The sequence below is a fragment of the Cyclopterus lumpus genome, chromosome 3, assembly GCF_009769545.1.
Source record: "Cyclopterus lumpus isolate fCycLum1 chromosome 3, fCycLum1.pri, whole genome shotgun sequence".
NCBI lineage: Eukaryota > Metazoa > Chordata > Actinopteri > Perciformes > Cyclopteridae > Cyclopterus > Cyclopterus lumpus.
The window spans coordinates 28,960,621-28,988,558 of NC_046968.1; the positions used below are offsets into that span (position 1 = coordinate 28,960,621).

Here is a 27,938-nt window from a genome sequence, read left to right on the forward strand (position 1 = left end):
TAGCTGCTCTGCACTGGCTCCCTGTAAAATCAAGAATCACATTTAAAATTCTTCTCCTCAGCTACAAAGCCTTGATTGGTGATGCACCTTCATATCTTAAGGAGCTTGTAGTACCATATTGCCCCACTAGAGAGCTGCGCTCACTAAATGCGGGGCTACTTGTGGTTCCTAGAGTCCTAAAAAGTAGGATGGGAGCCAGAGCCTTCAGTTATCAAGCTCCTCTTTTATGGAACCAGCTTCCACTTTCAGTCCGGGAGGCAGACACAGTCACCTCATTCAAGAATAGACATAAGACTTTCCTCTTTAATAGTGCTTATAGTTAGGGCTGAATCAGGTTTGCCCTGGTCGAGCCCCTTGATATGCTGCCATAGGCTTATAGGCTGCTGGGGGATGTTTTAGGATACACTGAGCACCTATCTCCTCTTCTCTCTCTCCTTATGGATGAATTTACATCTCTCCATTGCACCTTATTAACTCTGCTTCCTTCCCGGAGTCGTTGTGACTTCACGTCTCATAGGGACCTGGAGGTGTCTGATGCCTGGTGATCCGGCCTCGCGTTGGCCCTGCTGATCTTCCCCCCCCCCCCCCCCCCCCTTCTCTACCTCCTTCTGTTTTCATGGATTGTGGAGGTCCATTCATACATTTGTCATATTTATTAAATGTGTTGTAACTCTTTAATGATGTTCATTCTGTACACATGACATCTATATATATATATATATATATATATATATATATATATTTATATATATATATATTAGGGCTTTTTTTTTGCACTGGGAGGGGCTTAATGCTGCTGCGCACATTGACCGAGAACATTGAGAAATGCACTTTTAAATTGACATTTTCATTTGTACGTGTTTACGTGTGTTACTACGAGCATGAAGTACTACGAGCATGGAGCACTACTAGCATGGAGCACTACTAGCATGGAGCACTACGAGCATGGAGCACTACGAGCATGGAGCACTACTAGCATGGAGCACTACGAGCATGGAGCACTACTAGCATGGAGCACTACGAGCATGGAGCACTACGAGCATGGAGCACTACGAGCATGGATCACTAGTAGCATGGAGCACTACGAGCATGGAGCACTATGAGCATGGAGCACTACGATCATGGATCACTACTAGCATGGATCACTACGAGCATGGATCACTAGTAGCATGAAGCACTACGAGCATGGAGCACTACGAGCATGGAGCACTTCGAGCATGGATCACTACGAGCATGGATCACTACGAGCATGGATCACTACGAGCATGGAGCACTACGAGCATGGACCACTACTAGCATGGAGCACTACGAGCATGGATCACTACTAGCATGGAGCACTACGAGCATGGAGCACTACTAGCATGGATCACTACTAGCATGGAGCACTACGAGCATGGAGCACTACTAGCATGGATCACTACGAGCATGGATCACTACGAGCATGGAGCACTACGAGCATGGAGCACTACTAGCATGGATCACTACGAGCATGGATCACTACTAGCATGGATCACTACGAGCATGGAGCACTACTAGCATGGAGCACTACGAGCATGGAGCACTATGAGCATGGAGCACTACGATCATGGATCACTACTAGCATGGATCACTACGAGCATGGATCACTAGTAGCATGGAGCACTACGAGCATGGAGCACTTTGAGCATGGATCACTACGAGCATGGATCACTACGAGCATGGATCACTACGAGCATGGAGCACTACGAGCATGGAGCACTACTAGCATGGAGCACTACGAGCATGGAGCACTACGAGCATGGATCACTACTAGCATGGAGCACTACGAGCATGGAGCACTACTAGCATGGATCACTACTAGCATGGAGCACTACGAGCATGGAGCACTACTAGCATGGAGCACTACTAGCATGGATCACTACGAGCATGGAGCACTACGAGCATGGATCACTACTAGCATGGATCACTACTAGCATGGAGCACTACGAGCATGGAGCACTATGAGCATGGATCACTACGAGCATGGAGCACTACGAGCATGGAGCACTACGAGCATGGAGCACTACGAGCATGGATCACTACGAGCATGGAGCACTACTAGCATGGATCACTACGAGCATAAAGTACTTCTTAAAGGCGTTACGCAGCATTGAAACAACCAGTGGAGAGAAACTTTGTGAACACATGAACAATGAACCATGAACACATGAACAATAAACACATGAACCATGAACACATGAACCATGAACACATGAACAAATGAACAATAAACACATAAACACTGAACAATGAACACATGAACAAATAACACATGAACAATGAACACATGAACAATGAACACATAAACAATGAATACATGAACCATGAACACATGAACAATGACAACATGAACACATGAACACTGAACAATGAACACATGAACAATGAACCATGAACATTGAACACATGAACAAATGAACACATGAACACATGAATAATGAACACATGAATAATGAACACATGAATAATGAACACATGAACAAATGAACACATGAACAATTAACAAATGAACAATGAACATATGATCACATGAACAATGAACACATGAACATATGATCACATGAACAATGAACACATGAACATATGATCACATGAACAATGAACACATGAACAAATGAACAATGATCACATGAACAATGAACACATGAACATATGATCACATGAACAATGAACAGATGAACAATGAACACATGAACAAATGAATAATAAACACATGAACACATGAACAATAAACACATGAACACATGAACAATGAACACATGAACAAATGAACACATGAACAAATGAACACATGAACAATGAACACATAAACAATGAACACATGAACAATGAACAAATGAACAATGAACACATGTAGCCCCCCCTCTCTGTTGCTGTTTTAATCAGGGTCCTCCTACTTTCCCCCTGTTTGCATGGGAGGTGCACTGAAAGAGGGTCTACTTAAATTCTTACTATGGCCTACTGTTGGTGTGGGCTCAACTCCCATGCATTTATATACATATATATCCTGGGTTAAATTCCTCGTGTCCTTTATAAATATAGCAGGTTGCTAACCCTGGAATTCTGTCAAGACACGGGATTAACCCACATTAACATTTATTCTTCCCAAAACAATACGCATAACAGAAACACACACTCATCCCGGGCGTTAACAGTCTGTGCTAGGGTACCCTAGGCTGGCGCGCTTGTTGGAGCTCAGGTTAATCCTCCCCATCTGCGGGGTCAGTACTCACGGTCCCCAGAGAGAGCGAATGATGCAGTCCCACTAAAACCAGCTGGTCCCCTCTGGAAGCGCGATGATCCCCGGAACCTCCGTCCTGCCTCCCCTCTTCTCGCCGGCTACGTCGTCCTCAAGGAACCCCTCACGGGTTAACCGTCAGCTGGTCCGCCGCACTCCGACCGCGCTTTCAACCCGGCTCACTGTCCTCCGTGGATCTGCTCCTCAACGCCAATCCCAAACCCTCCGTTCACTCTTCCGCTAACACACCTGTTCCCCCACCCTCGAAATCATCCCGAACTCTAGCATCACCTCCCTTTTATCGTCACTCACCTCCCTCCTTCTGATTGGCTCCCCACCCTCTGGACACCGGAACCAGCCCAGAAAAGTCGGGAAACAACAGACCTCATAACAAAACGCACCACCACACACATGTAATCAAATCAGCAGGGCGCTAACAATGAACACATGAACAATGAACACATGAACACATGAACAATGAACACATGAACAATGAACACATCAACAATGAACACATGAACACATGAACAATGAACACATGAACAATGAACACATGAACAATGAACACATGAACAAATGAACAATGAACACATGGACACATGAACACATGAACAATGAACACATGAACACATGAACAATGAACACATGAACAATGAACACATGAACACATGAACAATGAACAAATTAACACATGAACACATGAACACATGAACAATGAACACATGAACAAATGAACACATGAACACATGAACACATGAACACATGAACAATGAACACATGAACAATGAACACATGAACACATGAACAATGAACACATGAACACATGAACAATGAACACATGAACAATGAACACAAGCGGACTGCAGGCGGGTTCCTGCAGAGGAAGAGGTCTGAGGAGCGTCGTATGAGCCTCAAGACGCTCCGTCGATTTGTATGAAACGGAGCGGACTACAAAGATGGCGGCGGGGTCAGTGTAACTGCTTTATGTTTTCAGAGGCTTTACAGACTAAAAGTCCAGCTGTGTTTTTTTTTGTAAACAGATTTATATTCTGTATGTTAACTTGCTGTTGCTCCCAGAGTGCCTGTTTTATTGTTCTGATAACATTACTTTAAAATAAAAGCATGCAATACACTAGTTTTTAATTCATTCTTGAATTTTGCGCATAATGCGATTAATCACAGAAAAATAATTCATTTAATCGATTAAATGTTTTCATCTTTTGCCCAGCACTAATATATACATATATATATATATATATATATATATATATATGTATATATATATATACATTATATTAATTATATTAATAAATGATATATGTATTATATGAGTCTGAAAGGAACCATTCTGCCAAACAAACTACATTGTATAGTATATATGTAATAAGATATAATTATATTATATGAATATATTTATATATTTATTTTTTTCTTTATATATATTTTGTATATATATATATATATATATATATATTAATATAGAATATGATTTTTAACCATATATATATATATACATATATATATGTATATATATAAATGTATATATTATATAATAAATATGTAATATCATGAATATATTTATATATATACCAGATTTTTTAACATGGCACTTGTCATGTTGTGTGTTATGGACCACTTTTGTCTGACACAGACAGACAGACAGGTCGCAGCGTCACAGACAGACAGGCAGACAGACAGGTCGCAGCGTCACAGCCCTGTGTGTCGGTCGGGACCTAGCGTTAGCTGCGGTGTAAGCTGCGGGGGAGAGGCGGTTCTTGAAGGCGTGGAAACCCACTTGACGTTACCGATAACGGGATATCGATCCCAAGTGATCGGTGCCGATGAAACGACCCGTCTCGTGTGGACCCGGAGGAGAAGAAGAGACTTTTACAGGTGAGCGAGCTCCTTTGAATCCAAGCTGACGTGAGAACGTGTAGCTACAAGCTAGCGCTCGAGAGTTAGCTGTCGCTAGCTAGCTGACTTAAACAGGAGCAGTTGATGAACACATACAGCCAGCAACAACAACAACAACAACAACAACAACAACAACAGCAGCAGCGTTCCCCGGTGCTCGTGTGGTGTCTGTTCATGTTGTACCGGTGACGTTTATCTGTGGCTGCAACATGACACGTCCAGTTAGCTCGCTAGCTAGCTGCTAACCGCCCAATCATGTTGGAGTCCTCCCTTTATGTAGGTGTATTAACCCCATAGAGTATATATATATATATATATATATATATATACTCTATGGGGTTAATACACCTACATATATATATATATATATATATATATATATATATATATATATATATATATATACACACAAATAGTGAGTCAATGTATATGTATTAACACCATAGTGTAAATAAATATACATTAATTCACTATATATATATATATATTTATATAGTTATTTGTTCTTCAGATTGGTTCCTTTCAGAATCATATGATGAATATGTCATATAGTTATATAATAAATATCCCATACATATCTATCTATATTTATGTATGTATTAGTACATATCAAACTATAACATGTTGTTAGGCAGAATGGTTTCTTTGACTCATAATAAATATATCTTATTGTAGGGGACTAAGGAACGAATACACGGAGGCATTTAAGAGAAGGGGCGTAACCCTGGTGACGAGGGGTGTTAAAGGACACCAGGAAGTAAATGTCAACACAGGTGTTGGGAAGAGAAATAAACGGTGACAGCCAAAGGGAATACCAGACTCCTCATTTCTTTCCACACACCTATAATATAATAAATCTTAACATATATGTATATATGTAACGGACGTGAACAGGGCATGGAAGAAGTCGACTCAGAAGTTGATCTTTCTTGTATTTATTTCTGCAGAAGACAATAAAAACACACACATTGCCTTCTGGTCTGTCTTGCTGCACATCAGCTTCCACGAATAGTATTAAAACTTTTGTGCTGGAAAAACTGGACTACATTAAACAAAAGAAAACACATACCTGCAGAAGACAATAAAAACACACACATTGCCTTCTGGTCTGTCTTGCTGCACATCAGCTTCCTAGACACGTAAAAACAGGATTTATAAAAGGTAAAGTATACATCAGAGCGACCGGATGTAGCTCATACAAACGGCGCCAAATGAAACATAAACTTCTACCGTCTAAAATAATGACACAACAGCTGAACACCGTGATCGTACTAACGACCATTACCGCGTGTAGCAAACGGTTACATTTTTAAAAGAATATAACAAAATAGTGCGACATCATTTCCTCCACAACTTACCACGAATAGTATTAAAACTTTTGTGAAGGAAAGACGGGACTACGGAAGCCTAGGAGGCAAAGAAGAGGTGAAACGCAATTTCCACAGGAAAAAGATTTAACTCTTCAAAATAAAATTCACACAAACACACACTTCAACAGGATCGTTGAATAATAAACAAAAATAAGATATAATACATCAAAAATAAGAAATAACAGAGTGTATTTCTAACTCCGTTACATTCACCCCCACTGAATTTTATCAAACATGAGCACTAACTACAAAGTGCACGCCAAAGAAAACATTACAATTTGACAACTTACAAAGGGCCAACTTCAAGAAAACCAACATAAAATGTATCCCATAAGGATGAAGTGGTACGAGAGCAGCGCTAGCCTCTCAACCCAACAACTGGCAACAGGGTGCCTTGTACACCCCACAAGACCCAAACACAAAGTGCAGTGCAGCACAGGCTGATGACACAAGAGAAACAGAACAGTGGGACATCATACTAATACAACACTTTCCAGACTCGTAAAGACATAAGCTACCGACTTATGGTTTTAAAAAGTACAAATCTGGAACATGGAGTTGCAAACAGCCTCAACATTGAGCTACTCCTGGACAACATCCTGCCTGGACATGGTCTGTATGAGCCTGTTCACAGGCTTGATTAAGCGACCAAACCTTGACCTGGCCTGTGCATTAAAACGACCACAGTGTGTGGGTGAAACCCGAACCACAGTATGCAACGTGTCAGATGTGTTATCCGTCTGTGTCATGGTGTCAAGCGCAAAATCTGACTGTCTCACATCTGTTGAGACATCCGCAGCAGTCAAAGGGCAAGAATCACAAGTCACAGACTGATCGTTTGTGTGGTCCTCAAGTGAGACAGCGGTGTTCTGGAGGTCAGAAGTAACACTCGACATGTCAGCAGTGCCCGCCTCGGCCAGACTTGGCACAGACAACTGAGTAATCCATTCAATGGTTCTCCTTTCCGAATCCACAGATACCGCATCAGTCAAGGGTCCATCTCTCACAGTCACAGGAGGTTCTCCGCCACTTTCAGTGTCAAGGCTTTCACTGGCCACATTACGAGGCTCATCCCCTCTCCCAGACGAGATCTCTTCGGCCTCACCACCATCATCTCCTGAAGCTGAGGATCCTGTAACTAGCAAGGATGAGGCCAGGTCAGACATTTCACCTGTGTCCCCCACAGGGAGAAAATTAACCAGCAACAGCAAGTTTCTGTGGATCACCTTCTCCCGTCCAGTGATTGTGTCGCGGACTCTGTACGTGTGCGTCTCTGTATTCACGTCCACCACGGTGTAGACGGTCGAGTCCCACCTGTCAGCAAGCTTTCTTTTACCCCTTTCCTTTCTGTTGGCCAAGAGCACCCTGTCACCGATCTTGATATTGGATCCCTTTACTCTCCTGTTGTACAGCTGGGTATGTCGATTCTGCTCTTTTGTAGCATGGACCTGAGCAATAACCATTGCTTCTTTCAGATCATTGGCGAGACTCGCCACGTACTTCTCATAGCTCATTACAGCAGAGTCATGAAGAACAGCACGAAAGAGGACATCAACGGGTAGGCGGGGGATCCGGCCAAACATGAGGTAGAAGGGGGAATAACCTGTCGTCTCATGTTCCGTGCAATTGTACATGAACGTCAGAGTCTGCAAGCGTCGCGGCCAGTCAGCCTTCTCTTCAGGGGGCAATACTCGAATCATGCCACCCAAGGTCCGGTTGAAACGTTCCACACTCCCATTCCCCATTGGGTGGTAAGGAGTTGTGTGCGACTTCTTGACACCTGAGACCCTGAGAAGCTCACTAATCAGCAGACTCTCAAAGTTAGCACCTTGATCACTATGGATCCTTTCCGGGAATCCGAAGACACAGAAGTACCGGTCCCATAGAACCCTAGCCACCTGCTTAGCTGTCTGGTCTTTACATGAAAACGCTTGAGCCATCCTCGTGAAATGGTCAGTTATCACCAAAACATCGACAGATCTGTTTTTGGAGTTCTCAGCCGACCAAAAGTCAATGCAGACCAACTCCAATGGACGGGTTGTCGTTATGCTCTCCAGGGGGGCCCATCCTTCAGGCTCGACTGTCTTGCTAACGATGCATCGCTGACAATGACGAACATAGTCTCTTACATCCCTGTCGAGGTTTGGCCAGAAAAACCTTTGTCTTGCCAAACTGAGGCTCCTGGACTGAGCTTGATGCCCGGCCCTATCGTGAATCCCCTGCAGAACCTCAGTCTTCAGGGAGTCAGGGACAACGTATTGAAAACGCTTTTCTTTGGTCTTCTGGTCTCTTGAAATCCTGTACAGTACACCCTCCTTCACAGTCAGCCTATCCCAGTGCTTCAGGTATCTTGTGACCAGGACAGACTCATTGAATCGTTCCCTTCTAGAAGGCCTCCGATGTCTCTCAACATAGGACAGAACACAAGAGAGGGTTCTATCTTCCAACTGCTTATCACAGAGGTCCTTCACAGTGTAAGCAGGTAAGGCGTCTTGTCCAGGCGGAACCAACTGAGGTAAGTGCTGCAACATCTCAACAGCACGGGCCCTCGGACCAGCATCCCACTCAATGTGTGACTGTAGTACAGCGGACACGTCCTCCTTTGCAACAGACTGAGTTTGCATGCGCAGTGGACTGCATGCAGACTGGACATTGTTACTCAAAGGGGAGGGCTCTCTGTCATGACTGGATGACCGAAAGGCATTTTGGACAGAGAACCTCGACATGTCTTTGACTTCTGTGAGGAGACCCGCATAGGGTTCAGTGAGCAGCCTGTGACCAACACTTGCCTTGACAAACGGCACACGGCTCAGGGCATCAGCCACAATGTTCTGTGGGCCCGGAACATACTTGATATCAAAGTCGTAACTCGCCAACTTGGCAACCCAGCGTTGCTCACAACAATCTAGCTTCGGCTTTGTCAGGATGTGAGTCAACGGGTTGTTATCTGTCCAGACAGTGAATTTGTGGCCTTTCAGCCAGTGACTGAACTTTTCGCAGACTGACCATTTCAAGGCTAGAAACTCCAACCGATGAGCTGGGTAGTTCTTTTGGGACCGAGATAACGACTTGCCGGCAAAAGCAATGGGCCTGGCTCGTGCCTCACCCTCCTGAATTTGGGACAGAACCGCACCTATGCCATCCAAGGACGCATCAGTTGACAGCATAAAGGGACGATTGAAATCGGGGTGAGCCAAGACAACACTATGGACCAGTGAAGCTTTCAGACTTTCAAAAGCCTGTCCCTGCTCCGGTGTCCAATCAGCCGCATACAGCTTCCTGCTCGACAGTTTGTTTTTGTGTTGTTTACCTCTTCTCTTCGCACCTTTCAACAGGTCAAACAGCGGCTTGGCCATTGCAGAGTAACCGGGCATGAAGTGTTGATAGTAATTTACCATCCCTAAGAAGGACCGTATGCGCTTCGGGGACGGAGTCACGCCATCAGGCTCCATGAGATCAGTGCTCGCCATGTTGGTGATGCTCTCAACCTTGCTGGGGTCTGTTGAAACACCATTCTCATCAACAATGTGGCCAAGAAACTTTACAGACCTCCTGAGGAAGAAGCACTTTTTGGGGGCTAACTTCAAGTTGTGTCTACGCAGCCTCTTAAACACCGTCTCCAAGCGCAGTAAGGCAGTCTCCTCATCAGGTGCAAACACCAGCAAGTCATCCAAGTAGCATAAGAGACTCAAATAGTTTTGGTCACCGAAAATGCTTGTCATCATGCGCATAAAGCTCCCGGGACTGTTGCAGAGGCCCTGCGGCAGACGGTTGTACTCATACAGGCCCATGGGAGTGGTGAAGGCAGAGTACTTCCTGTCGTCCTCGTGGAGTGGCATATTGTAAAACCCGGAGGTCAGATCCATTGTGCTGAAAAGGCAGTTCCCCCCCAGCGCTGCCAAACAATCTGCCTGGTGGGGAAGAGGATGAGCATCCTTCAGTGTCCTTTTATTCAACCAGCGAAAATCCGTACAGATGCGGAGATCTCCGTTTTTCTTCCACACAAGCACCAATGGCGAAGCATATTCACTGGTTGATTTTCTGATGATCTCCTTTTCCTCCATCTCGCTCAGTACCTGGCGCAGCTTTTGGTACTGGCCAGGGGGCACTCTCCTGTATGGGAGTCTGAATGGTCTTTTATCTGACAGGTGTATGCGATGTACAAAGTCCTTTGCCTCTCCACAATCAAGATGGTGGCGCGAAAAGATGTCCTCATACTGCATCACAAGGTCAGCCATCCTCTTCTTACAGTTCACAGACACTTCACACGACTCAACGTCAACAGTACTAAGCCCAATTGAGCCAAGCATTTCCTTGGAAGAATCTGCGTCAGCAGTAGGAGGCACGGCTGATTGAGTGCAGCCAGCCAGGAGAACCTCTGTCTGTTCAGCAACATCCATGTCTTCAAGCGCTGCACACGTATAAACATCAGCCAACTTTGCATTTCTCCTCAAGAGCACAGGTCTGTCAGATGTATTGATGAGCTTCAGCGGAACCTGCCGGTCTCCCCAAAGTGTAGTTACAATCTTTGCGACCAGAACACCTCTGGGAGCCGAGCGGGATGAAGTGGGCTCTGTCATGACGGTGCTACCTGGAGAAATAGCAGTATTCCTGGGTAGTTTTCCCCAGATGAGGTATTCACGGCCAGGCTCGAGACAGGTGGCTGAGTTACATCTGACTGTACCAACTTTGTCAGGAACATCACTACCTCTCCATGGATTCAGACCTGAGAGCATAGACAGGAAACGTTCAGTGTCTGGGTCTCTGTCTGGGCAAGGGCCAGACACTGTCTTCCAATAGGACTCGCAGAACTTAGACTGATGCAGGATGTGTTTTATAACATTCGTCCCTATAATCAACTCATCATGCTGTCCCGGGACAACAAGTGTTGGAACAAACATCTTACAGCCATACACTTCCATCTCCATCCCGAAAGCACACTTGGGCCTCACACGAAGTCCACCACATCCAACAAGGACTACATTGACATCAATTTGTTTTTGGTCGGTTATCACTCCAGCATCTCTCAGTTTCATCTCAGCTGTTTCGCTAATGCTACACGCCATGGAGCCACTGTCCAACATGCCACCTATTGTAACTGTCCCACCCACTACCGCAGGTGTGTAGAAAAGACTGTCACTACTGCCAACTCTGTGAATATTCTGAAAAACAACAACCTCAGATTCATCACACGAGTCTCTCACAGATGTGTACACAGTCTCAGCATCAGACATGTCGTCTGTTTGGGAGTTTGTTGTGCGACCTGTACTGTCTCCCTCTGAATACAAGTCGGCTAGTTTCCCTCCGTCTGGTATCGGGTTGAGTTTTTGGCAGGGCAGTTCAGTTTGGTGTGGCCAGGGGCGTGGCAGGCAAAACAAAGTCTTTCGGACATACAGTGTGAAATGGTGGTGTGGCTTGAGTTGTTACAGACCTTACAAACTGCCTCTCTGGAACGCTTTTCACGAGCGGCACGCTGGAACCGCCCACCTAGCGTTGGATGCAAAGTGTCGCGCGACTGCATTTTCTCCATCATCTCCTGAAACATGTCGACCATACGGGTGAGAAGTCTCTCCTCTGACTGTTGGAGATTTTGTGCCACGACTGGTACAGAGGGACGACTCGGAGCATGACAGGGTTCGCCTTGAACTGGGACAGATGTTGGAGAAGGGCAAAGAGGATGACACACATGATGCTGGGCTTGGAGAGAGGAAGGTGAGGGACTCTGAGTAAGGCACTGCACAGGCACCGCCTCGCCAGTCGATGGCTGACTGGGCTGCTCAGAGGCGACTGCGGTGATGTAGTTTTTCAGTTGTAGAGTACCAGCGGCACCGCCACTGGCTCTCAACTCACGCTGATAATCATCAATCCTCAGCTGAACATCACGTGAGGTCCATTCGTGAAGTGGTTTAAACTTCAGAGTGCAGGACAGTTCTGGGTCAGGGCAATGTTTGACAAACATAAGAGCCACTTCATCACTCATGTTCTCCGTCCGCTTCCCTTGTCTGTGCAAGCCCTCAAGAGCTAGGTCGGCAGCTTTGTTCAGTCTTATCCAGTAGTCAACTGGGTTTTCTCTATGCTTGGGCAAAGTAGCATAGAAGTCTGCGAGAGGAAGACATGAGGGAGCGACACTGAAGTAGTGGAGGAGAACATTGTATATCCGTTCAGGTTCCTGTTTGGCATCAAACCCAGGATCACTACGCAAGGCAATCTTCACCACATCTCTGGCCTTGCCCATTAAATGGCTCATAACCTCCTCCGCTTGGTCACAAACAGGAATCTGTCTTTTCCTGAGATGTGTTTTCGTCATGTCAATCCAGTCCTGGACTGGGTATTTGTCGGTACTGTCACCTCTGAATGTCTGAAGTCCTTTATCAGAGTTCACATGGACTGTCACCTGTGGAGGACGGTCATGTCGGTCAACATTGGCGTGTGTGGTCTGGGTGGTAGTCGTCTGGTGGTCACTGGTCATGTTTACAACACCAGCTGACATTAACTTCTCGACAATGGACTCACCAATTTGAGCACCTAACTGCCCTACCATGTCAGTGAGATGTTGCATGACATCAACATCACTGTCAGGAGTAGACGTAAGAGGACCCCTCATTAACCCACCAACAGGAGTACAATCCGGGCTCTGACCTAGCCCTGTATCACGGTTATCCAGTGTCAGTTTAGAGTATCCCACATCCCTACTGCCAGCAATATGACTGAGCCAAACACCCCTCCCCTTTGGCAGACTAGGGCTAGCAAACTCATCCATAGTTACTCTAGAGGCCGTTTATAACCAATAAATGTACTTGCGTTGTGTATCTAGAACCAAAACCCAACAAAAACAAAAGATAGTAATAATAATATATATGTGCATTAATAATCAAAAGTCATCGACATACTGAGGATAAACAATTTAAATCACTATGCCCTAATCCACAATCTTTTAAACACCTGATATGACCACAATAGTCTTCAGGATCAGGACTGAGTCAGCACAGCATCCACAGCGACGAGCATCAAGCTGGTCTGAAGATCCGAAGGTCACGGCACCAGTGTAACGGACGTGAACAGGGCATGGAAGAAGTCGACTCAGAAGTTGATCTTTCTTGTATTTATTTCTGCAGAAGACAATAAAAACACACACATTGCCTTCTGGTCTGTCTTGCTGCACATCAGCTTCCACGAATAGTATTAAAACTTTTGTGCTGGAAAAACTGGACTACATTAAACAAAAGAAAACACATACCTGCAGAAGACAATAAAAACACACACATTGCCTTCTGGTCTGTCTTGCTGCACATCAGCTTCCTAGACACGTAAAAACAGGATTTATAAAAGGTAAAGTATACATCAGAGCGACCGGATGTAGCTCATACAAACGGCGCCAAATGAAACATAAACTTCTACCGTCTAAAATAATGACACAACAGCTGAACACCGTGATCGTACTAACGACCATTACCGCGTGTAGCAAACGGTTACATTTTTAAAAGAATATAACAAAATAGTGCGACATCATTTCCTCCACAACTTACCACGAATAGTATTAAAACTTTTGTGAAGGAAAGACGGGACTACGGAAGCCTAGGAGGCAAAGAAGAGGTGAAACGCAATTTCCACAGGAAAAAGATTTAACTCTTCAAAATAAAATTCACACAAACACACACTTCAACAGGATCGTTGAATAATAAACAAAAATAAGATATAATACATCAAAAATAAGAAATAACAGAGTGTATTTCTAACTCCGTTACATATAGAAATGTCATATAAAACTAATATAATAAATATATCATGTATATTCATGTGTTCAGCCTGATCAGAGAGGCGGTCTGCAGGAATCTGTCAGCTGGAGCCCAACATGTCAGTGATAGACGTGATGTGTGTTTAACAGGCCTGTTGATCCGTAACGCTGGTTTTCTCTTTTAGTCACACGGTTCTTCAGATACAACCGGAAGGACCCACCAGAGCCCGGATGTGTGGACTAACGTGTTGAAGAGGACTTTGTAGAGGGAGACGGACCCGAACGGAGCCGAGCGACACCGAGCGGGTCCGAGTGAGCGAAGCGTTTTTAACGGAGTTGTCTGGAGGAAACGTTTCTGTGAGCTTGTGAAGATGTCTAAAGTCCAACAGCTGAGATGTTTAGTCAACCAGCGACTAACTGCGGCTGCGCAAGAGATCTTTGGTCTGTTTGAAAGAACGATAGCAGAGTACGAGGAGGAACTTTGTAGTTCCAGAGAGGAGAACGAGCGACACCGGAAACGACTGGACGCTGTGTTCAACCCGGAAGTCCGGTTACACAGAGCAGGTTGGTCCTTTGTTTCTTTATCGCTTTAAACTTCATGTACTGAGGTAGAGTTACAGGTACTGTACTGCAGTACTTAAACACGTTCATGCCACTGAAGTGCTAATCGAATTTTATTCAAGGTATAGTCGGAAAAGATGTGTTTTTAGTTTCCGGTGGAAGGTGTAGAGACTTTCTGCTGTCCTGATGTCAGTAGGGAGCTCATTCCACCAATGAGGAGCCAGGACAGCAAACAGTCTTGATTTTGTCGAGTGATTAGCTCGCAGTGATGGAGTCACAAGTCGATTGGTAGATGCCGAGTAAACGGGCTGGGGTGTACGGTTTGACCATGTCCTGGATGTAGACGGGTCCCGATCTGTTCGCAGCACGATACGCAGGAACCAATGTTTTGAAGCGGATGCGGGCAGCCACTGGTAACCAGTGAAGGGAGCGGAGTAGTGTGGGTGAATTTAGGTTGAAGACCAGTCAAGCTGCTGCATTCTGGATGAGCTGCAGAGGTCGGATGGCCTTAGCAGGTAGACCTGCCAGGAGGGAGTTACAGTAGTCTAGGTGTGAGATGACCAGAGCCTGGACCAGGACCTGGACCAGAACCTGTGCCGCCTTCTGAGTGAGAAGGGGTCGTATTCTCCTGATGTTGTACAGCATGTACCTACAGGAGCGTGTTGTTGCGGTGATGTTGGCAGTCAGGGAGAGTTGACTGACAGGTGTCACACTGAGGTTCCTGGCAGTCGGAGCCAACACAGAGTTGTTGAAGGTGATAGTCAGGTGGTGGGTGGGAGAGCCTTTTCCTGGAAGGAGAAGTTCAGTCTTGTCCGGGTTAATTTTCAGGTGGTGTGCGGACATCCACTGAGAGATGCTAGTTAGACAGGCAGAGATTCGTGCTGCTACCTTTGTTTCAGATTGGGGAAACGAGAGGATCAATTGGGTGTCATCAGCGTAGCTGTGGTATGTGAAGCCATGAGAGAGAATGACAGAGCCGAGAGAGTTGGTGTACAGAGCGAAGAGAAGAGGACCAAGGACTGAGCCCTGAGGGACCCCAGTAGTGAGAGGACAAGGCTCAGACACAGATTTTGTCCAGGTTACCCGGTTAAGTGTATTGTTGAGGTAGGATGAGAAGAGTGAGAGTGCGGTGCCTGAGATACCAGGTCCTGGAGGGAGGACATGAGGATCTGGTGGTTCATAAGATAAGATAAGATAATCCTTTATTAGTCCCTCAGTGGGGAAATTACAGGATTACAGCAGCATTGCTCACAGTAATAAGTAAAACAAGTAGTATAATAACAGAATTAAGATAAAACAGTAAAAAACAAGAAGAATATTATATATACAGACGGAGTAGAAATAGAATAAAGTGTATAAAATAAATTTTAAAAAAAATTAAAAATTAAAAAAGTACTTAAACGTATTAGTATTGCACAACTGGGCAACTGGGCTAAAGTGCTGTTCAGTGCGAAGTCCAAAGTGTTCAAGTGTTTGTGGCCTACTGGGAGCTCAGTTTGTTGTGCAGCCTGACAGCAGCGGGGAGAAAGGACCTGCGGTACCTCTCCCCCAGACACCGGGGATGAATCAGCCGGTGGCTGAAGGAGCTGTGCAGCGCTGCCAGAGTACCCTGCATGGGGTGGGAGGTGTTGTCCATCAGGGACGATAGCTTGGCCATCATCCTCCTGTCTCCCACCACCTCCACAGTATCCAGAGGACACCCCAGCACGCTGCTGGCCTTCCCCACCAGTTTGTCCAGTCTCCTCCTGTCAGCTGCTGTGATGCCGCTGCACCAGAAGACCACTCCATAAAAGATGGCTGATGCCACCACCGAGTCGAAGAAGGTCTTCAGGAGTGCTCCCTGCACCCCAAAGGACCTCAGTCTCCTCAGCAGAAAGAGTCTGCTCTGTCCCTTCTTGTAGAGTGCATGAGCGTGGTCAGACCAGTCCAGTTTATTGTTCAAGTGAACACCCAGGTACTTATAAGACTTCACAATCTCAATGTCCAGTCCCTGGATGCTTACTGGTGTTGGAGGAGAGCGTTTACCACGGCGGAAGTCCACCACCAGCTCCTTGGTCTTGCTGGAGTTGATCTGGAGGCGGTTCCGCTGGCACCATCCTAAGAAGTCCTGGTTCAGTTCCCTGTACTCCCTGTCATCATCGGCCGAGATGAGGCCGACGATCGCAGAGTCGTCAGAGAACTTTTGCAGGTGGCAGTTGGCAGAGTTGTGTTTGAAGTCCGATGTGTAGATGGAGAAGAGGAATGGAGCCAGAACCGTTCCCTGTGGAGCCCCTGTGCTGCAGTACACCCGATTTGACTCACACTCCCATATCCGCACATACTGTGGACGGTTGGTGAGGTAGTCCAGGATCCATGCAGTGAGGTGGTGTTCCACCCCGGTCTGCTTCAGCTTGTCCCTCAGGAGCAAAGGCTGAATGGTGTTGAAGGCACTGGAGAAGTCGTAGAACATGACTCTCACAGTGCTTCCAGCCTTTTCCAGGTGAGAGAGGCATCTCTGCAGCAGGAAGATGACGGCGTCATCCACCCCGATACCAGATTGGTAGGCGAACTGAAGTGGGTCCAGGGATGAGCTCACCAGGGGGCGGAGATGGACAAGGACCAGCCTCTCCAGGGTCTTCATCAGGTGGGATGTCAACGCCACCGGCCTATAGCTGTTGAGGTCCTTGGGCCGCGGGGTCTTTGGTACCGGTACCATGCAGGATGTCTTCCATAGCTGTGGTACTTTCCCCAGCCTCAAGCTCAAGTTGAAGATGTGCTCGGCTATCCCGCACAGTTGGTCTGCGCAGGATTTGAGGAGCCTTGAGCTGATGCCATCTGGACCCGTGGCCTTCCTCACCTTGATCCTCCTCAGTTCCTTCCTCACCTGGTGACGGGACACGCTGGGGGGTGTGGTGCTGTGAGGTGTTGGAGTGGGGGTGGGTTGCCGGTCGTAGAGTGCTGAGTATGAGTATGAGAGGTGTGAAGGGGGGGCCGAGTGCTGTAGAAAGGGGGGAGGTGCAGGGGGAGGGGGGGCAATAATCCGCAGGGGGTGCAAAAGATGGGGGCTGCAGCGGCCGCAGCAGGGAGGTCTGGGTGGGGGGGGGGGGGGATGGCTGGTCAAATCTGTTAAAAAATGAGTTCAGATCATTCACCCACTTATGGCCCCCCTCAGGCTGCTTGTTGAGCCCCTTGAACCCAGAAATCGTCTTGAGGCCCTTCCAGACCCCGATGGTGTTGTTCTGCTGCAGCTGGTCCTCCATCCTGGTCCTGTAGACATCTTTACCCTCCCTGATCTCCACCCTCAGCTCCCTCTGCACAGTCCTCAGCGCCTCCTTTTTGCCAGATCTAAAGACCCTCTTCTTCTCCTTGAGGAGGGCCTTTATCTTTGGAGAGATCCAGGGTTTGCCATTTGAGAAGCACCGTACAGTCCTGGTGGGTACGGTGTTCTCAACACAGAAGTTGATGTAGTCTGTGATGCAGTCGGTGAGACCGTCGATGTCTTCCCCATGGGCATCACTGAATACCTCCCACACAGTTGTCTCAAAACAGTCCTTCAGAGCCTCCTCGGCTCCATCGGTCCATTGTCTAACTGTGCGGGTCACAGCTGGCTGCTTCTGTGCAAGAGTGGTGTACACAGGCAGGAGGTGCACCAGGTTGTGGTCAGATCGGCCCAGGGGAGGGAGAGGTGATGATAAGTATGCCTCCTTGGTGTTGGCATAGAGGAGATCCAGTGTCTTATTGTCTCTGGTGTGGCATGTGACGTACTGGGTGAATGTGGGCAGAGTGGAGGACGGAGGGCATGGTTAAAGTCCCCAGAGAGAAGGAGGAGGGCATTGGGGTGTTGTGTCAGCAGCCTGCTCGTCACTGAGTGGATGACGTCACAGGCCGCTTCAGCGTCAGCAGAGGGGGGGGATGTACGCAGCCACCATGATAACATGCGAGAATTCCCTTGGCAGATAGTATGGCCTCATGCTAACAGCTAACAGCTCAATGTCCGTTGTGCAGGTCTGCTCTTTAACAGTGATGTGCCCAGAGTTACACCATCTATCATTAACAAACACTGCCAGTCCTCCTCCCTTCCTCTTACCGCTCTCCACTGTCCTGTCCGCCCGTATGATGCGGAACCCGTCCAGCGTAGCGTGCGTGTCCGGAATTAGCTCCGTTAGCCAAGTCTCCGTGAACACCATGAGGCTACACTGCCGGTATTCACTCTGATGGCGAGTTAGCGCCGCTAGCTCGTCCATCTTGTTGGAGAGAGACCTCACGTTTCCCATGATGATGGAGGGTAGGACGGGTTTGTAACGTCTTCTCCTGGCGCGACGTTCCGCCCCCGCCCGGCATCCATGTTTCTTCCTCCTCAACTCACGGGGAACATCGGGTCTCTCCACGGGTAGTAGCACCGCGCATCCCGGAATGCCAACAGTTGGTCCCTTGAAAAAACAACAACTGGACCATGGCTGCATGCTGGGTCCCCAGACACGGAGGTGAAAAGTTTGATTAGCAGCAGATAGACCACAACAAGCTCGACGTGTCTAGCTGCCATAATGTACCGATTAGGAACGGTAACTAATATGACGGGGAAAAAGCGACAAGAAGTAACAAAATAACAATGTAAGAAAAAAAACTAGGTAGTGAGCAGGAGCTACTGTAAAAGGCAGCAACTCGAGCGGCGCCGGTTGCTAGGATGATGGTGTCAAAGGCAGCGGAAAGGTCTAGAAGGATAAGAACAGATGAGAGAGAGGCTGCTCTAGCAGTGTGAAGCTGCTCAGAGACAGCAAGGAGGGCAGTCTCTGTTGAGTTGGCAGCCTTGAATCCAGACTGGTGAGGGTCAAGAAGGTTGTTACTGTGGAGAAAGGAGGAGACTTGGTTGAAGATGGCTCACTCAAGAATTTTGGAAAGAGATGGAAGAAGTTGTTGACTTCAGACAGGTTGAGGGTGGGTTTCTTCAGGAGAGGGTTGACTCCGCCTCCTTGAAAGAGTTAGGGAAACAGCCAGTTGAGAGGGAGGTGTTAATAAGATGGGTGAGAAAGGTAAGAAGGTCGGGAGCAACAGCCTGGAGAATGTGAGATGGGATGGGGAGGGGGGTCAAGGAGGTTGGAAAAAATAGAGAAGAGTTTTTTGGGGTTAGAGAAAGAAGTTTGATTTTTGGTTTGGTAGAACAAGCTTTTGGCTGCCGAGATAGAGGCAGAGAAGGAAGTGAGAAGAGAGTGATAGGCGAGCAGGTTTAGATTTTTGCCATTTCCTTTCCGTCACTCGTAAGGTGGCTCTCAGAGCACCGAGTGAGACAACAACAGAGCCGGAGAGGACTTGCGAACCTGGTCGTGTCTTAAAAGGTCAGAGAGAATCAAGAGATGAAGACAGAGTAGAGAGGAGAGTGTCTGTGGCAGAGTTAGGATGCATGAGTGAGAAGGAGTCAGTTGAAGGGAGTGCTGAGAGAACAAAGGAGGCCAGAGAGGAGGGTGAGACGGACAGATGCAAAGTCTGTTGTTGTGGGCGGTTGTCACTTCCAAAGAGTGAGAGAGAGTAAGAGATGAAGAAGTGGTCAGAGACATGAAGTGGAGTTACAGTGAGGTTAGATGTGGAGCAGTTTCTGGTGAACATATAGTCAAGGTGGTTGCCAGCTTTGTGATTAGAAGGAGAAGGACTGAGAGAGAGAGCAAAGGAAGACAGTAAGAGTAGCAGGTCACATGACTTCTCTGTCTGGATGTTAAAGTCGCCCAGAAGGATGAGAGGGTACGTTTTCTGGGAAATTTGATAGGAGAACGTCTAGTTCTTCCAAGAAGTCTCCCAAGGAGCCAGGTGGACGGTAGAGAACAACAATGGTTAGTTGAACCGGATGAGTAACCGTTACAGCATGAAACTCAAAAGACAGTGGGGTGAATAATGAAAGTGGGTAGAGAGAAAAACACCATTTGGGTGAGATGAGTAGAGAGAAGAGTGTCGCCCAGAAGGATGAGCGGGGGGCCGTTTTCTGGGAAGTTCGACAGGAGGACGTCTAGTTCTTCCAAGAAGTCTCCCAAGGAACCAGGAGGACGGTAGAGAACAACAATGGTTAGATGAACCGGATGAGTAACCGTTACAGCATGAAACTCAAAAGACAGTGGGGTAAAAAGTGGAAGCGGGTAGAGAGAAAAACTCCATTTAGGTGAGATGAGTAGACCTGAACCACCACCCCGACCAGAGGGTCTGGATGTGTGGCTGAAGGAGAAGGCCGAGGAGAGAGCAGCAGGGGTAGGTGGGTTGTCTTGTGTGATCTCAAGTCTCAGTGAGAGCCAGGAAGTCAAGCGATTGATTGATAGCGAAGCCAGAGATGAAGTCTGCCTTGCGGTTAGCTGACTGACAGTTCCAGAGGCCCCCTGTGACGAGATATTGGGTGTGTGTAGAACGGGTGGGAAAGATAACAGAAGAGGAATTTCGGTATATGTGTGAACGAGTCCGAGGCCTTTCGTATCTACAAGTTGATACACGCACAGGTATGGCAAGTAAACACATACTCAGTGCAGTTTTACTCAGCTACCCCCGAAGACTCTAACAAAAGACTCCTAGGTCTTTATCCTCTGAGTCTTGACTCCAACCAAAGACTCCTAGGTCTTTATCCTCCGAGTCTTGACTCCAACGAAAGACTCCTAGGTCTTTATCCTCAGAGTCTTCATACGACGAGTATCCACTGACGCTGAAGGACGCTACCTGGTTATGTACCCGAGTTGACGATAATTAGCTACAGCTGTGTCGGCCACTCCCCCAGACGTTCGTTAGTTTAATGGCCAGCAATCGAAACCAAGTGGGCTCAGAACAATAGCTGATCTTTCCTTTAATCAGTGGAGGTCAATGTTGACATGAATCTCTACTTCCTGCCAAAGCTGAATTAAGGATAGGATCAGACAGTACAGACTAGCACTCTAGTAGCTCCAATACAGAAAATACAATAGTACTCTAGCAGATAAGCTTATTTAAAGAAGGTACTTAGCCAGGATCCAAGTGGTCCAGTAGCCTCACAGGTAGAGATGCACACTGAAAAGGTACATATTGTACTAACTACTGTACTACATCTCAGAGGTACATATTGTACTTGTTACTGTACATCTCAGAGGTACATATTGTACTTTTTACTGGACATCTCAGTGGGTGTGGTTCAGGGAACAGTGCCGGAATGATGTCTAATCAGTCTCAGCTGGGGTTAATCTGTCTCTCCCCAATAAAGAGCAGGAGGGACTGAGAGGTGAGGAGAAGAAGCAGAAGCCGTCACTGAGCCTGTATTATGATTGTTGCGAATAAAAGAGCATTTGGAACTACCTCAAGCTATGTTGCTGCCTCTGTTAAAGTCCGCGACTCACCGGGTAACAGGGAAACCTGTTACAGTGGAGCCCAACGTGGGGCGGACAGATAGTGGCGCTGGGGCAGATGCTGGCGGGGATCGCTGAGATGCAGAGAGACCAGGCGGAGATGAACCGTCAGTTCATTGGTGAGCTCCAGGTCCAGGCGGAGAGGCAAGCGTTCGCCCTCGAGCAGCTCGCAGCCCGGACAGCTGCTGTGTGGGCGGTTCGGCTCTTGCCTCTGCTGGCCGGGGAGGCACAGACAGCGGCCCTGGGGCTCCCCCCGGCAGCCAGGCAGAGATATTCAGATGTGCGCAAGGCTGTGATCGACAGGATGGGCCTGTCCCCAGAAGACCACCGGCAGAGGTTCCGTGAGGCCAGGCTGGGGCCGGAGGACCATCCCTTTGCTTTTGCGCAGCGGCTCAAGGACGCCGCCATCAGATGGCTACAACCCGGGGGTCCGGGAGCGGCGCAGGAAGTGGTGGAAAAGGTCGTCCTCGAGCAGTTTGTGGGCGGATTGCCGTCCAGAACCTCGGCGTGGGTCCGCTGCCACCGGCCGTCGCTGCTGGTGACCGCCATCACCTTGGCGGAGGACCACCTGGCGGTTCTTTACCCTGGGCAGGGGAACAGCGGTCTAATGCCGGCTTCGTTTCGGCCAACACCTGCCCCACGGAGGAGGCTACACACAGTGCCTGGTGTATCCCCATTGTTCTTGTTGTCAAGAAGGATGGGTCTATAAGGTTCTGCGTGGACTATCGCAGGGTGAATGACGTGTCACGGTTCGATGCTTACCCAATGCCCCGAGTCGACGAACTCCTGGACCGACTGGGCACTGCGCGTTTTTTTACGACTCTGGATTTAACCAAGGGCTACTGGGAGATTCCTCTGTCGCCAGAGTCCAAGGAAAAAACGGCCTTCTCCACTCCGTTTGGTTTGTACCAATTCACCACGCTTCCCTTTGGGTTGTTCGGGGCCCCAGCCACCTTTCAATGCCTCATGGACCAGGTGCTGCATCCTCACGCTGCATATGCTGCCGCCTACTTGGATGATGTGATCATCCACAGCACCACCTGGGCGGAGCATGTGCAGCGGGTGGGCGCGGTGCTGGAGTCCCTGAGGCAGGCGGGGCTGACTGCCAACCCAGGGAAGTGTGCAGTTGGACGGAGGGAGGTACGGTATCTGAGGTACCACTTGGTGCGTCCTCAGGTAGACAAGACTTCCGCCATCGCCGCCTGCCTGCCACCCAAGACAAAAAAAGGTGAGGCAGTTTTGGGGGCTGGCAGGTTACTACAGGCGCTTCATTAAAGATTTTGCAGAGCTGACCAGCCCCTTGACCGACCTAACCCGGAAAGGTGCCTCAGATCCGGTCCAGTGGACGGAGCAGTGCCAGTTGGTGTTCGAGAAGGTAAAACAAGCTCTCTGTGGGGGAACCACTCCTTCACACACCTAACTTTTCTCTTCCTTTTACTCTGCAGACTGATGCGTCGAACAGAGGGCTGGGGGCCGCTTTGTCCCAGCAGGTAGAGGGGGTTGACCGCCCGGTCCTGTACATCAGCCGGAAGCTTTCAGAGAGGGAGGCCAGGTACAGCACGGTGGAGAAGGAGTGCCTGGCCATCCGGTGGGCGGTCGACTCCCTGCGCTACTACCTCCTGGGGCGCTCATTCACCCTCTGGTCGAACCACGCCCCGCTCCAATGGCTCCACCGCATGAAAGATACCAACGCCCGGATCACTCGGTGGTATCTGGCTTTACAGCCTTTTAATTTCAAGGTGATCCATAGGCCGGGGACGCAGATGGTCGTGGCCAACTTCCTCTCCCGCTCTCATGGGGGGGACGGGGGGGGAAGTAGGTTAGGCCAGATGGCACCCTGGCGTAAGACGGGCGGTGGAGGTATGTGGCAGGGGGTGTGGTTAGACTCAGCTGTAGAGTGGGTGGAGCGGGGGTGTGGTTCAGGGAACAGTGCCAATGATGTCTAATCAGTCTCAGCTGGGGTTAATCTGTCTCTCCCCAATAAAGAGCAGGAGGGACTGAGAGGCGAGGAGAAGAAGCAGAAGCCGTCACTGAGCCTGTATTATGATTGTTGCGAATAAAAGAGCATTTGAAACTACCTCAAGCTGTGTTGCTGCCTCTGTTCAAGTCCGCGACTCACCGGGTAACAGGGAAACCTGTTACAGTACTGTCCTACATCTCCAATTTACATAGTTTACTTTCTACTTTACTACATCTCAGACACATATTATAATTTTTACTGTACTACACCTCAGAGGTACATATTGTACTTTATACTATACTATGTACATATTGTACTTTATACTATACTATGTACATATTGTACTTTATACTGTACTACATCTCATAAATGAGTATTGTACTTTACTACATCTCTCAGGCTTGCTCTTGGATTTGTGCTCAAACTGTATTCATGTACTCAGATTTAGTTCTTCTTGCTCAGATCTTCTGCTCTCCAGCTTCAGGCTGCGTTTGCTTCACTGGAACGTCCCTGATGGAGGACTGGTTCGTCCTCTTCTGCAGCCCAAGGCTTTATTATATTGTTCTTTATCAATAAAAGGACAATTAATGACAACAGCAGCTTTTTATTTAGAGGTCATGCTTCTCTCATTCACAACTAATTCGCTGCTTTTTCATTGATAAACCTCTTAAATAATTATATTCCATTCTATATCTATATTCTAATATATAATAATATTCACAAGTTTGCCTCAGAGGGTTTTACAATCTGTACACATATGACAAGGCTTTTTCAGTAATAAAACTCTTGAATAATAAAGAGTTTAATATGAGATTCATAAGACATTAATGTATTGTATTATTCTCCAGTAGACCCAGAACCCCCCCACATTAAAGAGGAACAGGAGGACCCAGAGCCCCCCCACTTTAAAGAGGAACAGGAGGACCCAGAGCCCCCCCATATTAAAGAGGAACAGGAGGACCCAGAGCCCCCTCACATTAAAGAGGAACAGGAGGACCCAGAGCCCCCCCATATTAAAGAGGAACAGGAGGACCCAGAGCCCCCCCATATTAAAGAGGAACAGGAGGACCCAGAACCCCCCCACATTAAAGAGGAACAGGAGGAACTCTGGACCAGTCAGGAGCGAGAGCAGCTTCAAGGGCTGGAGGAGGCTGGTCTCAAGTTCTCATTCACTGTAAAGAGTGAAGATGATGAAGAGGAAGCTCAGTCCTCTCAGCTTCATCAAAGACAAACTGAACACATGGAAACAGAAGCTGATGGAGCGGATTGTGGAGGACCAGAATCAGACAGGAAGTTAGATCCAGAAAGACATCCAGGACCAGATACTGATGAGACTGAGGACAGTGATGATTGGGAAGAGACTCAGGAACCTCAGTCAGATGTGAACCCTCAAAACAAAGAAGTACCTGTAAGTGATGTGAACTGTAGTACTGGAAATACATCAATCAGCTCACCTGAATGTGCTGGAAGCTTTGACCACAAGGGACATCTGGAGAAACCCACTAGCTCCAAAACAGGAGAGAAACCATTTCAATGCTCACTTTGTGACAAAAGATTTGGATTCAATAAGACTCTAAAGAGACACATGCCTGTCCACACAGGAGAGAAACCATTTAGTTGTTCAGTGTGTGGTAAAACATTTACGCGTAAGCGAAACCTAAACCTTCACATGACTGTCCACACAGGAGAGAAACCATTTAGTTGTTCTGTGTGTTGTAAAACATTTTCACATAAGGGACACCTGAACGATCACATGTTTGTCCACACAGGAGAGAAACCATTTAGTTGTTCAGTGTGTTGTAAAACATTTTCACGTAAGGTAAACCTGAACTATCACATGGTTGTCCACACAGGAGAGAAACCATTTAGTTGTTCAGTTTGTAGTAAAACATTTACACAAAAGGGTAACCTGAACGCTCACATGACTGTCCACACAGGAGAGAAACCATTTCAATGCTCGCTTTGTGACAAAGCATTTGGATTCCATAGGGATCTAAAAAGACACATGCCTGTCCACACAGGAGAGAAACCATTTAGTTGTTCCATGTGTAGTAAAACATTTACACAAAAGAGATACCTTAATGACCACATGTTTGTACACACAGGAGAGAAACCATTTAGTTGTTCAGTTTGTGATAAAACATTTTCACAAAAGCAAATTCTGAAACGACATTTAATTATCCACACTAGAGAAACTAATTAGTCGTGGGGTTTCTCAACAAGATTTCTCTTGTCTCGGTTATACAAACAGAGTCTCTATATAAACATGGATAAACACTTAAAAACTGTCAGGCTGATACAGACTCCAACATAAGTGTATTCAGCTGAGATTAAGCTTCACATCAATTTATATTATTTTATATGAGTTTCTCTGATATTGTCTTATGCAGTGGTCACCAACCTTTTTAAGGCCAAGATCCCTGACCTTTGACCTCTGCCTTGGTGACAGGTAAGATCTCCCTATTGAGGCGTTGAGAGAAACAGACTTTACAATTTGAGGCTTTTTATTTGGCCTCATTGACTGAAACACTTTGGTCCAGCTTTCAAATGGATGTGACCAAGAACAAACTAAATGACTTCATTTTAGTGCAACATAAAAAGTTTTTAAAAATGTAACTGCACATAATATGAACAGGATGAACTCCCAATATGAACTGTTGTATTTATCAACTGAAGCTACAACACAACACTGACAACATGCTCAGTCAGTTACTAATGTAAGTTCAGTTCAGCTCTGTGTCCTCACAGGAGTCATGTGACTCCAGTCTGTGAGCTGTCTGTGACTGAACACCTGTGAATGCCTTGGTCATCAGCACAGACAGACAGTCTGTGAGCTGTCTGTCAGTAATTCGGTTCCTGGACTTTGATTTGGTGATTTGCTGAACTCCACTTACGCGTTTTTCGGGACAAATGTGTCCTTCATGAAAGTTGTCTCATCGGACTTCGTTCTGAACTTCAACTCTACAGACATTCAGATTTAAATCTGATGATTTTAATCCGTCTGAAGTTGCTTTCGCGTTGCCTGTGGATTCTGTGGATTGTGCACACGTCTCTTCAGTTGCATGCCCTTATAAGGAGCGGGCGGGACGTTTCTGTATGCTAATCCAGGTGCACGACAACCTCTTTGGGGGAGCACAGCTGAGAACACTTCGGCTATGGAAGAACCCATGTGCAGGCGTTCATGAATCAGGAGGATCTTTTCTGACGTTGGTCTTCTGAAGTCCGTAAGAAAACATTCCAGAAGACACTTTAGAAAATGTTTCTGAATTTATTTATATTTGATTTTGGAGAGCGACAGGAAAAGTCTTTAAATGAATAAATATGGTCTTATGATTCATGTGTTATGTGTTGTCATGTAAATATGAATTTAAATGGTTTTCCATTGTCAAAGTATTTCATGTCCTCTATGCAGCACTGTGGTTTGAGCTGAATTCTCATCGGTGATGAAACTGAGGAACATTTGTAACCTTCTTTCTCTTCAGCAACGTTTCTCTTCAGTTTAAACTCAATACTTCCTTCATTTAGTTTTACTTCAGTTCAATGTTGTTCTTCCATATTTGTCCCAGAGTTTGTAACCAAGCTGCAGCAGACGTTTTTTCTTTTGAAACTAAATATGTGTGTTCATGATTAATGTTTTAATGGAAGTTACATTTATAATGTGTACGTGAAATGTGAAATGAATTGGTTTCATTTATGAAATGTATTGTTCACTGATATGATTTCCACCCTGTTATCTGAGTGTAATTTATGATAATTAAATGAAATCAACAAATATTAAGCATATCTTTGTGGTTACTTGCAGGTTATGAATTTGATAAAT

General features: G+C 46.8%; 1 protein-coding gene across 2 annotated transcripts; it reads left to right on the forward strand.

The window, feature by feature from the left end:
* Positions 1-4,923: 4,923 nt before the first annotated feature.
* LOC117728833 (gastrula zinc finger protein XlCGF57.1-like) lies at positions 4,924-27,892 on the forward strand. 2 transcript variants are annotated; one of them, XM_034529745.1, is made up of 3 exons: positions 4,924-5,149; positions 14,461-14,839; positions 25,183-26,854. In XM_034529745.1, the coding sequence occupies exons 2-3, from the start codon at positions 14,647-14,649 to the stop codon at positions 26,319-26,321; spliced, it is 1,332 nt and encodes a 443-aa protein (XP_034385636.1). In that variant the 5' UTR covers positions 4,924-5,149; positions 14,461-14,646; the 3' UTR covers positions 26,322-26,854. The 2 variants fall into 2 exon arrangements, 1 of the variants encoding a protein (XP_034385636.1); XR_004609260.1 differs by having other exon boundaries at positions 4,931-5,149; positions 24,967-27,892.
* Positions 27,893-27,938: the final 46 nt, after the last annotated feature.